Source organism: Gadus chalcogrammus, chromosome 18 (genome assembly GCF_026213295.1).
Source record: "Gadus chalcogrammus isolate NIFS_2021 chromosome 18, NIFS_Gcha_1.0, whole genome shotgun sequence".
Classification (NCBI taxonomy): Eukaryota; Metazoa; Chordata; class Actinopteri; order Gadiformes; family Gadidae; genus Gadus; species Gadus chalcogrammus.
In genome coordinates this window covers 10,210,502-10,223,822 of record NC_079429.1, presented here as the reverse complement: position 1 = coordinate 10,223,822, position 13,321 = coordinate 10,210,502, and the positions used below count along the sequence as shown (strand labels likewise).

At 42.8% G+C, this 13,321-nt stretch overlaps 1 protein-coding gene and 1 non-coding gene across 2 annotated transcripts in view; both read left to right on the top strand.

The window, feature by feature from the left end:
* The window catches only part of stxbp4 (syntaxin binding protein 4), a 43,289-nt gene that overhangs the window by 16,188 nt on the left and 13,780 nt on the right, over window positions 1-13,321 (top strand). The window contains exons 17-19 of the mRNA XM_056577693.1: window positions 137-202; window positions 9,546-9,722; window positions 11,160-11,276. Of these exons, the coding sequence (XP_056433668.1) occupies window positions 137-202; window positions 9,546-9,722; window positions 11,160-11,276 (360 nt within the window). The remainder of the gene's footprint in view (window positions 1-136; window positions 203-9,545; window positions 9,723-11,159; window positions 11,277-13,321) is intronic.
* trnak-uuu (transfer RNA lysine (anticodon UUU)) lies at window positions 10,191-10,263 on the top strand. The gene has a single exon. It is a non-coding gene; the product is annotated as a tRNA-Lys (tRNA).

Here is a 13,321-nt window from a genome sequence, read left to right as displayed (position 1 = left end):
TGGACTAAGGCAAAAAATATTTTTCTATGTCTATGGTCACTTACAGACTGCAATGTGACCGTGAGGTACCGTCAGGTAAAATTAATTGAAGTTTGATCTAAATGAAGCATTCGTCGCACCTTATTCTCCTCCCCAGGTTCAACTGGCTGAGTCTCAGAGACTGCATCTCGTGACAGAGGAGGAGCTTAACAAGGTCAAGCAGGTCAGAGGCATCCTATTGGCTGGCTACTTTACCATGTGTTTGGTTGGTCAGTTGAATCTGCATCTGTTTTCAAATGGAAAAAAGGCCTTATCTTTCTGGTAATAAGAATAATTACAGATTTTATGATGATGCTAACTGATTTATTATTGGTAACAACCACAATGATAAATATGATTGATATCCCTGTCTAGATGCTAAATGCACTTTTTGCGGGTTTACAAGATAAATCCTCCAAGTTTAAACTGCTTTAATAATATTATATCAATTTAAATAGCACTTTATTTAGAGGTAATTTAAGAAATCAGTAAGTGCATTGCATCTCACATTTTACCATGCACCCTTTGATTGTCAAACCAGAATAAAGAAAACCACATGTGGCTCATTACATAGCAGATATGAATGTGTTTAATTTCAAATTTCCAGGATACCAGGGTCGATAAAGCCGTATATTTCCCATATTGCTCAGCCACGTATCAACGGAACAGGGCAGCCAAAAATAACAATTCTATTGTGAGATCAATTAGAGGCAATTTAACTGAATATTGAAACTTTTACAGTGGTGTAAGCGCCAGTATCTTCAAGGTGAAGAGAGAGAGAGAGAGAGAGAGAGAGAGAGAGAGAGAGAGAGAGAGAGAGAGAGAGAGAGAGAGAGAGAGAGAGAGAGAGAGAGAGAGAGAGAGAGAGAGAGAGAGAGAGAGAGAGAGAGAGAGGAGGGAGGGAGGGAGGGAGGGAGGGAGGGAGGGAGGGAGAGGACTGTGTGGGCCCACAGGGTTGGAAGGAAGGCCACGGTGGAGCATGAGGCTTCTGGGGCCCTAAATAGTTCTGAATCAGAGCCCTGCGAGAGTCCCACTCCCGCACTCCTGTCCCTCTCTTCGCCCACCTCCCTTTTTTGCTCCCTCTTTTGCGTTTGAGTTTGGTCATCATTATGTAACCCAATCAATATCCAGATATAGAGACAGTGCTATGGGCTGCGGTGCACTAAATCCATGTCTCCTCCAAAGGGGCCCTTGTTCGTGTATGTATATATTATACATACGTAGGTATGTGTGTGTGTTTGTATGGGTGTCTATATATATAGACATATAAATGGTGCACCGATAAATCGGTCACCTATCCTTATCGGCTGATATACGCCCTAAATACCTGAAATTTGCAGAATGCAGTAGCCTCAAAAACGATCACTTGACAACGATTTTCGTGTCATTAGGGTTCGGTCAATGAGACAGTAATTGTATCCTGCTCGCTGACTTGGTTGACTTCTTATAGTCATGACACACCAGACCTGCAGCCTTTAAAGTGACTGCCACTGCCTATGGGCAACGCGGTTGTATAACCAGGTTTATTGGCTCCTTTCACATCACAGGAAACAAAAGGTAGGATACAGGTATCCGTCTGGTTCCCTGCCTGTGAATATTGATACGTGCGGGGCGTATCACAGGTGTCACTGCTACATTTGTTTATATGTTGGTTCATTCGGTGTTGGGTGTGTGTTCTCCTATGGTACTATCCGTTATAGCTCCTTTCCTGCTGGCCTGACTCATTCCAATAATGACAGACCAGAGACCCCCGAGAGTCAGAGGTCATGTGACCCGTGAGGGGGCGCGATTGTTCACACACTTGGATGGAAACACACAGCTGCAAACATGCCCACATCCGCCGTTTTTTTCCGCACCCAAATGTGCGCAACTGTAGACATCACGCACACACATGGACACTTGCGGAAACTTCTGCGGAAACGCACATGAGAAAGAGCGAGGCATTGTGGGAGAAAAGGAGACGTGAGTGGTTTTGAGTGAAACCAAGAACGCCCCATGCGGTGATGTTTTTTAAGATGTTTTATAATTTATGTTTTAAGATCCCAGAGAAAGACAGGATGTAGGTCACACAGTGTGGGGCTCTTGTTTTGGCATCACACAGCATTACTACTTTGCATTTGACAAGCGCACACACACACACACACACACACACACACACACACACACACACACGCACACATAGCGAGTGAAAGTAATCCATCTGTTGCAATTGCTATTCTCAGCAGGGGGATCTGTGAATTGAATTCTGTGAACCTGTGTTCCAAGAGAGAACCTGGCAATGTGGAAGATGGATGAATAAAGAAAGAAGGAGATGATAGACTTCACTCTTGGGGACCCAAATGAGTAGAAAAATCGAATGAGACTTGGGTGTTTCCCACAAGAATAGATCGTTTTTGGCGAGGGTGGAGGGGAGGAGGCACACACACACTTTTAAATGACTTACTTAATACTAAAGTACATAAGCTGCTTCGCTACAAATATTTTTGCACAATGTACTTTGTGGCAAATGAGCAGTGGATATTGACTAGAAGCTAAGTACAGTGTAATAACCTGGTCAACCAAGCTGTATTTTTACGTTAACTTACAGCTATCCTTAGCTAGCTAGGCTCCTCATATGCTTGCTGAAGTTATTTGAAGAGTTTAAGAAGGGCGGCGTTGTGTTAAGAACATAGTTAGACTAGCTTCTCAGAGTTAACTTTAATGCAGTTTAGGACAAATTTAGGCAGTGGTGTTCATGATACTAACTATTAGTGAACTCCTGTCAAGGAATTGGACCAGCCCTCTTCTCTGCAGGAAAGGCCAACAACAATCGTTCGTACCGCGCATGATCATGTTTTGATTGAGATTGTACGTGGAGAGGTGGGGCTATTAACAGATGGGCCGTTGTAAGTGTGTTGGGAGGGAGAAAGAAAAGCATTGCCCTGTGTGCGCACATAATGGAATATGATTTAAACCATTTTAAATAGGGGGGAAAAGGGAAGATCAATATGTGGTGGCAGGCCACCAGAAATAAATCTATGTATTAGAAACACTACATGGGGCATGCATGTACAGTGATATCAATAGAGGTTGTTCAACTAAGAAAACAGAGTATAGATAGAATGGAGTCAGACTTGCTTTGGATTCATTCATCCCGCCATTCCCACCAGAGAAGCTGGTCGGAATCGACCAAATAAAACAAGACACCTACCTAGTCATGAGCAAGCTCTGAATATTTGTGTTGTGTTGTGAAATCCACAGGGATTTCATCTAGGATGTGGACACTGAGAGCAGGTGGAGGTGTGTGTGGGTAGTGTATTTGAAGATAGGAATGTATGTGTTTAATATCATACGAAGGTTCTCTGTCCTCCTCGGCTAAATTTAGCTACGGGTGCAGTAAAGCTCATTTTCGACTGACTTCTGAATCCCACGCAAGCTCTCCACCTTATCCTGAGTGTTACGTTTCAAGTTTTGTTCTTTGTCTTCACCACGGTCATTTAAAACTCACCAATATTTTACCTGAAGCATAGTTATAGTAATATGCAAAATTTGCATCAGGTAAAATAACTAGCAGCTAATAAAACACTGCTAGTTAAATGCAAGGTTTATTCCATAGAAGGCAGCCATAAAATAAGGATGATATGTTGTGTGATGCCCAATTTGAATTTATTAAAAAAGTATTGCAAAATGAAAGATTTGCAACCAATGGATCATTCATCAATATACTGTTATTTATTTTATTTCGCTGATCCGGTAGATCACACGAGCGCTAAAAAAGCAATGATGTAGTACCAGAGACGCAGTCGTCTATTCATAATATCATCCGGTGCACACAGTTTTTGGCCGTGTTCTATAAGATATTCTAGAATACTCTGTGAGCTCCGGCGGGAGACCTTGAGCTCTATATAGACATCTATAATAATATTATATATAATATTATGGCCAAATTCTGTTTGCGCCTCAGGATGATATTATGAATAAACGACTGCGTCGGGTTCTCCGACGTCTGGTCCTTCCACATCAATCTGAAGTTGCGGTTCAATTTGGACTTCAGAGAGTCAAAGCCAACGTTTCTTCCCCCAATTCCTTCTCCACCATGACCAAGAATCAATACACGGGTGTTATTTTGCACCCGCCCGTACCCAAAGATTACATTCCGCATCCGACCAGACCCACCATAAATTGATACCGACGCCCGACCCGCACCGAACCAAAATTAGACACATTAGATGGAACACCGGGGAATTACAATATCTGGTGTTTGGCGTGGTGCTTTAGATTGCTGTGCAAAGAAAGAACATCATCCACTGTGGACGGTTTTGTTGACTCCTCTGCTCCTGAATAACCTATCCAGCACCGGAGAAGTCGGGCTCGCAATCGCAAAACCCGCGACTGACCCACGCTGTTCAGGCGTCCGACCCGACCACCATCCGTGTCCAACACATTGCATTATCTTTCCCCTATTACATCCAAATTGTGTCGGGTACCCGAACCCGTGCAGGGCCCCGTTTCCCGAAAGCGTCGTTAGCCTAAGTGGATCGTGAAGTGCGTCGAAAGGGCATCGTAGAGTTTTCACCGCGTTTCCCGAAAGCATCGTGGGGAACGAACGTCTTGAAAACGCTCGTAGCTAACGAGTACTCCAGGGGTGCTCGTAGGTACTCGTAGGACGCTAAGAGCATCGTCAGCTATAGCCTCAGTGGCGACACCATCGGACATTCCGTCTATTGGATGCGTTTTATTAAAACGCATTGCGCCTTTATGTTCTTAGTTTGGTAATTAATAAAGATTATTAATTAATTTATGAATAAAGATGTTCAAATGGCCAAAATAAAACGGGACAGTCCAGAAAATGTTTGCGCAGGCAGGGCACTCAAAATGTGTGAGAGAAAGTGGGGGGATTTGTGCAGACTGACATAGGCTACTCATAAAACGTAGCATAAAATAATGTAAAAAATAAATTAAATTAAACAAATTAAAAAAAATAACGAAATAAAAGAAATTAAAAAAAATAAGAAAATAAAGAAATACAATTTTTTATAAAAAACAAGCAAAGGAGCAGGCAAAAGGCTGGGATATGGTGGGGATTGGTCACGTTGACGGGAATGTTTAGTGACATGTGGGAGGGTGGAGGGGGTTAAAAAAAAGTCTCAATCACTATTCGACGCGCATGAAAACCAGCCGCGTAGCTATGAGGGAGGCCGTCCTCACACCGATCTTCCTCATCGTCATCGTCCTCAACGTCCTCCGGTTCAAGCAATGCCACCCCAGCCTTAGCTGCAATGTTGTGCAACATAGCCGTCACACATATCACGGCGCATGACTTGGCCGGGGAAAACTGGAGCCCTCCGCCTGACTTGTGAAGGCATCTAAAGCGCCACTTCCACCTCCCGATCGTGCGCTCAACGATGCACCGGGCCAGACGGTGGGCTTCGTTGTATTCCTCATCATGGACGTCTCCCGGGTTATTCACAGGTGTGAAGAGGAATTATTTAAGGGGGGAAAATGCCGTGAAACGCACAGTGCATTCAGGATTAGGACTGATATATGTCGGTTTAAGCCTAATCAATTGTGTTTTAATGTCTTTAGCATTCATATAATTGCAGTCTATTTTTTTCGTAGGATACTCTGCTGTTGTCCTTGATGGGGATATATTTTAACCCTTTTTAACACAATTTTCCTGCGACATTCCTGCGTCTCCCCCTCCTACGGAGCCCATTTCAGCACCGTGTCAGTAGACAGTTACAATCCTACGACGTCGTGAGTGCAGCGAATGCGCGTTCACGTTAAGAGGAGTTTCGGGAAACGCTCCAAAGAAATTGACGATGGATCGCAAGATCCATCGTGAGAATGATCGTACGAGCGTGGATCCATCGTTATCGGGAAACGGGGCCCAGGACTCTGGCCGAGATAACCCCCACTACAAGTCTTTACTTGTTGTAGAAGTACCAGAGACGTCCGAGAACCAGACGCAGTCTTTAAAGATCTCCTATTATACTACTTTTCTGGTCTTCATTTATTAATAATGACTCCTATAGAGCAACTTGACACGAATCTCAGCACAAAAAACCATGTAGATTTTCGGGAAACTCTTCCTCTCATCTGGGCGCTTTTACCATTCTCTGTCAACACTCGGCTTCGTCCTTCTCCGCCCCCTCGCCCCCCTCCTTCCAACCCCACTCTGATGTGATTGGTTACCTTCCGGAAGAGCATGTTGCAGCATTAAAAATTCCAACGTGATAAATCCTGGAAATTTGAACAAGTGAATGGCGACCGGCGTCCTTAGTGTTTAGCGCTCTGCACGGCCACCCCAGACGGTCAGCAGGGAATACGTCTAAATGCATGTACCTCTGTTTTTCTTTTATTCCTAGTCTGTCTTACATAGTTTTGATAGGCCAATATGTTAGAGTACCATATTAAGCGCTATATAAATTTCATTTATTATTATTATTATTATTATGTACGTCATTATTTGACACTTTAGTATGGTTAAACTTGACTATAAATCATTATAACAACGTTTATTGGTCATAAAAGTCGAAAGCTGTGTGGCGCACCCAGCTTTTGGCCGTGATATGATATATAATATTATATTATATAGATACCTATATATTATATTATATTATTTCAATATAGATCCGGGAGTCTGCAACGGCAACAATCACTTCTCCTCCATGCTGCCGTTCACACTCGACTGCAAGGAGTGACCGCTGATTGGTTGTTATGTTACTTCCCTCAGGGAGTGACACTGATTGGCATTGTGGGAGTTGTCGTCTCCGAACCACAAGCGTCAAAAAGTCACTGTCTGCCTTTTCTCGGTCAAGAAGGCAGAAAATTTGAAATATATGTTACTAATCAACTACATATATGACCCACTTACAATACAGATTCATGTCTCCAGCGGTGAAATTCTCCTTTAAGTTTCCCTTCTTTCTCTATGCCAATTGAATGTATCAAATTCTAAGGATGCTAACTTTAGACCTGTCAACAGAGGATCGTTAAATCCAAGACCCTCTGAGACAATTTGACAGACAGGAATTCTGTAGCTATCCTGACACCAATGGGAGTTTCCCTACAGCAAAAAATCGATGATAACCGAATATATTCTACTGGCGGGATACTGTTCCTGTTCTTAGTGTAATCTAATTTCACTCGTTCTAGATGTACTGCTAGCATACAACGTAACACTATTTACAACAACAATACATTGCTAATTTAATTGATTGTTAAATTGAACTGCCGTTCACGCTGAGAGAATATCACCTTCCATATAGTAGCCTGATAAATATGCTACATGGTCAGAGGCATATATGACTTCATTATCTTTTGGTTAGCATCAAAGTGTCACTTTACGCATATCCTATCCATTAGCCATCACTCACAGTCTACAGAAGCCTTTCTTTCATAGCGACGTGGGAGCCAAAGTATTAATGACAGTGGGATTGTTACCTGCAGCCAGTGTGGCCATGAATCTGGGAATACTGGTTTCCAGTAGCTTGTAAGAGATTGAAGGTGTCATTTCCATATTTAGTGATGCAACTTCCAACCCTGTGTGAGCCCCACACAGATATCTCTCTCTCTCTCTCTCTCTCTCTCTCTCTCTCTCTCTCTCTCTCTCTCTCTCTCTCTCTCTCTCTCTCTCTCTCTCTCTCTCTCTCTCTCTCTCTCTCTCTCTCTCTCTCTCTCTCTCGCCGTAGCCAAGCCATGGTCTAGCGGTACCGTAGCCTAGCCGCACGGTTAGCGGTACAGTAGCCTAGCCGCAGGTTCAAGTGGTATCACAGCAGCTGCGGGGCTAAGAAGTACCGTGGGCGTGCTGCTGTGCTGGGGTCTCGCGGTACAGCAGTAGCAAGTGCTCGAGTGTCAGTGTGGTATTTTTAGCGTACTCTTCTATGGCTGCCAGCATAAAACCAACTAAAGCAAGATTAGGAATAATGTTAATGAACTTTAAGCAAGAGGATGCAAAGTACAATTTGAGCTGTATAATCAATTAAGAAATTACGAAAACATCAGTTTGACAATATTTTGACTGAAACCTGTTTGTAAAGCCTAGCAGAGGTAAATGGCGAGTCCACCTCTCACTCTTGCTCCTCCTGTAACCAGCAGCTGTCCAGTGACCAGGTGGTCATTAGAGTAAGAGAAGAGAGGGCTCAGCTAAAGGCTTTGAGGCCCAAGCGCTTGGTGTCTGGTTCAGTACAGTCTGGTGCTGGGAGCCCCCGGGGAGCCAGGGCTGAAGTCACGTGGTTCCCTGTGGATGAGTAGATAAACAGACTCAAGGGGCCTCTGCATTTGGGTGAAAGGAGTGAAAGAGTATTGGTGTAAAGTGGTTGGAAAGATTGTAAAACGTGGCAAATATTTAGTGTAAAATGGAGTGTAAGTTATATTTACACACATAGTTATTTTATCACACTTTTGATTATTATATATCATGAGATGGATTGTTCTAATAGATAGATCCAGGTTTTGTTTGTAGTGATTATAGATTCTAATTTATACCGATATTGATGTGAAATGTTTGTGAAAAGTGGTCACGGTCGACAATCTTGAGTGCAAAATGTTGGGTATTAAGAGGCTGTCAAGACTATTGGTCGTTTTTTTACTGCATTTTTACCTTTTACTGCCTTTTCGATCATGCTCTTAAATGTCCAATTACTCTCTTATATGATTATAATACCAAGATAGACTTGCCAATATAACTCAATAATTTGAAGGCAATTTTTCCTTGCCCCACTTATAAAATGACATTTTTGAGCAAGTTGCTAAGTAGGAACTATTTATAACTAAAACAGCTTCAGCATTACATCTCGGAGCATGCTGAGAGTTTTTTTTGCACAGAATATGCATTCAGCAGAACCCACCGCAGGCAGGAATGAGAATGTAATCTTCTGACATTAATGCGTCCTGGCGTGCAAGAATGCTAAATCCTGACTCGAGCACCTCGTTTCAGGAAGAGGGAAATGTTGAAAATACAAAAAGCCCCCTTATCCTCCATCACCATGAAACAGTGTGTCATTGCTCTCCAACTTCTAAGTCAGCTCGGTGCTTGAGGAGGTTCTGTTAATGCTATTTTCAGCATATTCAGTTTGAAGAGTTGCTTCCATGTTCTCTGTATTAGTGCATGTGTGTGTGCGTGTGTGTGCAGTTGACAAGTGTTGTACGTTTGTCAATTAAAATACTGTGTTTGATACAGAGACTGCCTTCACTAAAGTATGCATGTGTGACTGTTGCAGCCCTACTCTCACAATAATCTATATTCAATAACTTCCTACATGCCTCCATACTTCCATTCCTACCCTCAATAATATATCTGTACCCTCTCTAATTTCATTTCCGCTTTATCTCTCACTTCCGCGTCCATAATGTGTCTTGGGTCCTATATACAGCGCTATGCTCATGCTCTGTTTGCTTTGATCCATTAAAACAATATGATTCCAGTACTTGTTTGTGTTGCATGGGGTGGAACTGAGGCCTCTGTGTGTGTGTGTGTGTGTGTGTGTGTGTGTGTGTGTGTGTGTGTGTGCGTGTGCGTGTGCGCGTGTGTGTGTGTGTGTCAGGAGGTCCAATCCGGAGCAGTGGAGAGCAGGGCCCTGCGATGCCGGGTGCAGCTGGCGGAGGTGGCCCAGAAGCAGGCCCGAGGCATGGAGATGGACTACGAGGAGGTCATCCACCTGCTGGAGACTGAGATCGCAGAGCTGAAAACGCAGAGGGCCGGACAGCCCTTCCACCCCAAGGTACGGCCTCAGAACTTCCGCTGAACTCTTGTCTCTTCGTCGGCCAACACCGTGAAGGGGAATTGAATTGACTGATTTGTATGTGAATAGGAATGGGGCAGAAAGGTGGCTTTCTGCCAAATGCTTTCATCTGGATTCAATGTGAACTGAATCCATGTCTGTTTAGGGAACTGCACGGTTCATGAACACACATTTTAGTGATTTTGCATAAGTGTAGTGTTTCCCAACATTGGGGTTGGGCAGCACTGACATGCAATTGCAAAAGGCAATTCTAAAGGTTTTGAGGATACTTTCTAAAAAATTTAATAAAAGAGACGTATTTAGACGAGTGTCTATTGCTTACGACTATACTGATGTTTGTGACTTGCAAACACAGAGCTCATCGTCAACTTACTTTCCATAAGTAAAGCTTTTGAAACAGCACAACGTGGGCGTGTATTTTAAAACTGCAAACCTTGTGCTGACAGAGCCCGGATAGCTCAGTCGGTAGAGCATCAGACTTTTAATCTGAGGGTCCAGGGTTCAAGTCCCTGTTCGGGCGTTGCTTCTTTTCATTAATTTGCCTTCATGGACTGAAGAACTGGACAACCACCATAGTACTACTATGTGTCCGGTACCTGCCTTGCTCAAGGATTTAATAATAAATAAAAAAAAGTGTAAACAATCGGTGAAAGCCGATCTCCACTTCCTCTTCTCATATACCCATAAACAGGAGGGCTTCAGTCTAGATTTCTGGATATTCACTCTCTTTCCTCACTCCCTCCAGTCAAGCGGTCAACCCCCCCCCCCCCCCCCCCCCCCCCCCCCCGATGGGGTAAATCTATAGCTGTCGGCTCTTGCCGTGTTGTCTCTGTCTGCCGTTGTTCCTCCTTCGCTTCCCTCTAATGCGAGGGGGAAACTGGGTCACTCCGCGACAGAGCCTTGAGTCACCCCATCAGCCCTGTGTTATTCTTTTATCCAAATGTAAAATGCCTTGCAAACCAGAGGTCAGCTGGGGTCTTCGGATGATTCGGAGCAGTCAGAAAATTCTTATTTTGTGCGAAGGCTGAGGCTGTGGGACTGGTAGAAGAGGAGAATCATTGATTTTTATGTACTTCAACTTTATTCCACATGGCGGCTGTTTATCAATGTTTTTATTTATTCCCTTTTTATCTGGTGCACAGAATCAATATTTACGATTCATCCAAATCAAATACGACGCCGGATTCTTACATTTCTAAACCAGCAAGGTTTAGAGTGTAATTTCTGTATTTGAAACGTAAATTATCCTCTCATCTGAGCTGTCAAGCCTTTACACCAGACCTATCTCCGTTTATGAATATTTCATATCTCGCTCCTGCTGGGAATCTCTTTGTGGCCCAGTGGATTGTTTCCTGTCTCGGTCATAACGCTATCATTCTCTGGTCTTCTCCTTCCTCTTCTCCTCTTGTCATGCAGGAGGAAGCTGAGGAGCTGAAGAAGAGGGTGGCAGTCCTGGAGTGCCAGCTACGGAAGAGCGAAGGGGCCAAAAAGAGCTTTGAGTTGTCCACGGGCAAACTCCTTAACTTTGTAGAGGTATGAGTTCAAGAGAAGCTCACGTAAGGAAGAGAGGGTAAAATATCTTATTTTATTTCTTACAAGCTTTGGCAATTGGCATTTCCTATGCCATTCAGGGCATGGGATGGCATGGCCCTTTGAATTGTATTTATTTCAGAGGGTGAGAGAGGGAGGGAGATGGACAGAAAGAGAGCTTGGCCTTATTGCCATATTGTTAAGGGTACTTATCTTTATCGTTTGCACATGTTTGAATACTGAAGAGGTTTTTAGGAGGTGTTGTGTGGTAAGGCAACATGCAAACATATCTGTGGTTTGTTTTGTTTTTTTAAACAGCGTTTTATAATGATGTCTGATCGCTGACCAGATGAGCGTTCAAGCACTGTTTGGTTAATAATCTGTCTATACTACATGTCTGGAAACACATATCATGTGAGCATTCACCTACAATGGGCTGGTGCATGCCAGTTAAAACCGGATGCAGTTGGTTGCACAAAATGGAAGAGCAGAAATGGTGAAAAGAAGGACCAGAGATTTGTTATAGCCCCTCCAGAAACGCAACCCCTGCGTGTTCAAACTAAAACGGGGTCAGCAGCTTTCAAAAGCTTCAGTTTAACCTGGTCCCAAACTACCAAAGTAATGTAGACGCTAGGCGTCAACGTATCATAGGTAACGTCTCTCTCAACATTTATGTTTACTTACCTCTGATAACTCCTACTGTTTTTCTTTTTTAACTTAATATGATAAAATATACGTTTTAGTGTGGTGGCATCATGTAGGATGTGAGGTTTAACATAAAAAATTGCTGACATTCGTCTAATCTTAACATTGTTAAGATTAGACTTCATCGTTATTCAGGTCAATGTTGTTACATGCAAAGACCAGTTGTTAATTAGTTAAGTAAGTTGAGTAAGTAATTAAGTAAGTGAGTAATTACATTATCTAATAAGCAGTTTAAAGTTCAAATCAATACAGTAGTGCAACTTACTGGCAACTTAAAAATAATGGGTACAAACCTACTGTGAAATTTAGCTCTATTTGCGTCCTAATTTCCTCCAGAGATTTAATGTTCATTATTTTGCCAGACTCCAGACAGAGAATTCACTGAGCACATCCTTAAGAAAAATAGAAAATATCTATTTTTGTATTTCTTTGGTAAGGCCTCATCATCAACGCCGCCGCTGAGGATTGCGAGTGCAATTATTGCACTCTCTACCTAGACATCCACGTTAGATGAAGGAAGGATGTAAGATAGGTGTTGGAAGCGAAAACCAGAAACCATCTTGTTGAGAGACGATTATCTGGAGGTTTGGATGTGCTGGATGCAATCCCATGCCCCCAGTATATATTACAATCTAACAGGCGGACGGTAGTACATTATAGAAATAATGGATGACATTGTTACAAAGCGTCTTGGGTTGATCTTCTACTCATTCAAGGGTTTATTGTTTCAATATGTGCTGTACCGTAGTTTACCGTAGTTTATAGTTTGTTATTGCAATTTGTCCCTGGCTATCGCTCCAGGCTAACAGCAATCTGCTCCAGTGCGCTCTTTTCTTCTACGTTACCCAGAATAACTTTCAATACTCCCTCTCAACATCAGGAGGCAACATTCAGTACATTTTGCATGTATGTATTTAATAAATGAAGTGCATTCTGGATTTAAGTGGCTGCTGGCCTGGTAAAACTGTGTTTCCTCTTACTAAATTACTGATTTCTCACCATAGGAAAATAGCAAAAATGCATTAGGTTATTCTGAGACAACCCCTGAGTTTTGGTCACATGGGGATCATACTAATATCTGATACTTGTGATTGATGCTACAACCATAAGCTGTAGCTTCAACAAGTTGCATAACCTAATTCGGAGAAAGATGGAGGAAAGCACCTGATGCTTCGTAGCGATTTGCAAGTATCATTTTTTTATTTTTTTTTATTTTACCTTTATTTAACCAGGCAGATCATTAAGAACAAGTTCTTATTTACAGTGATGGCCTGACCAAAAGCACAAGCTTCTTGGGGGGGAAGGGAAAAGGGGCAGTGAGAAAGGATGGGTTAGAGAGGCAA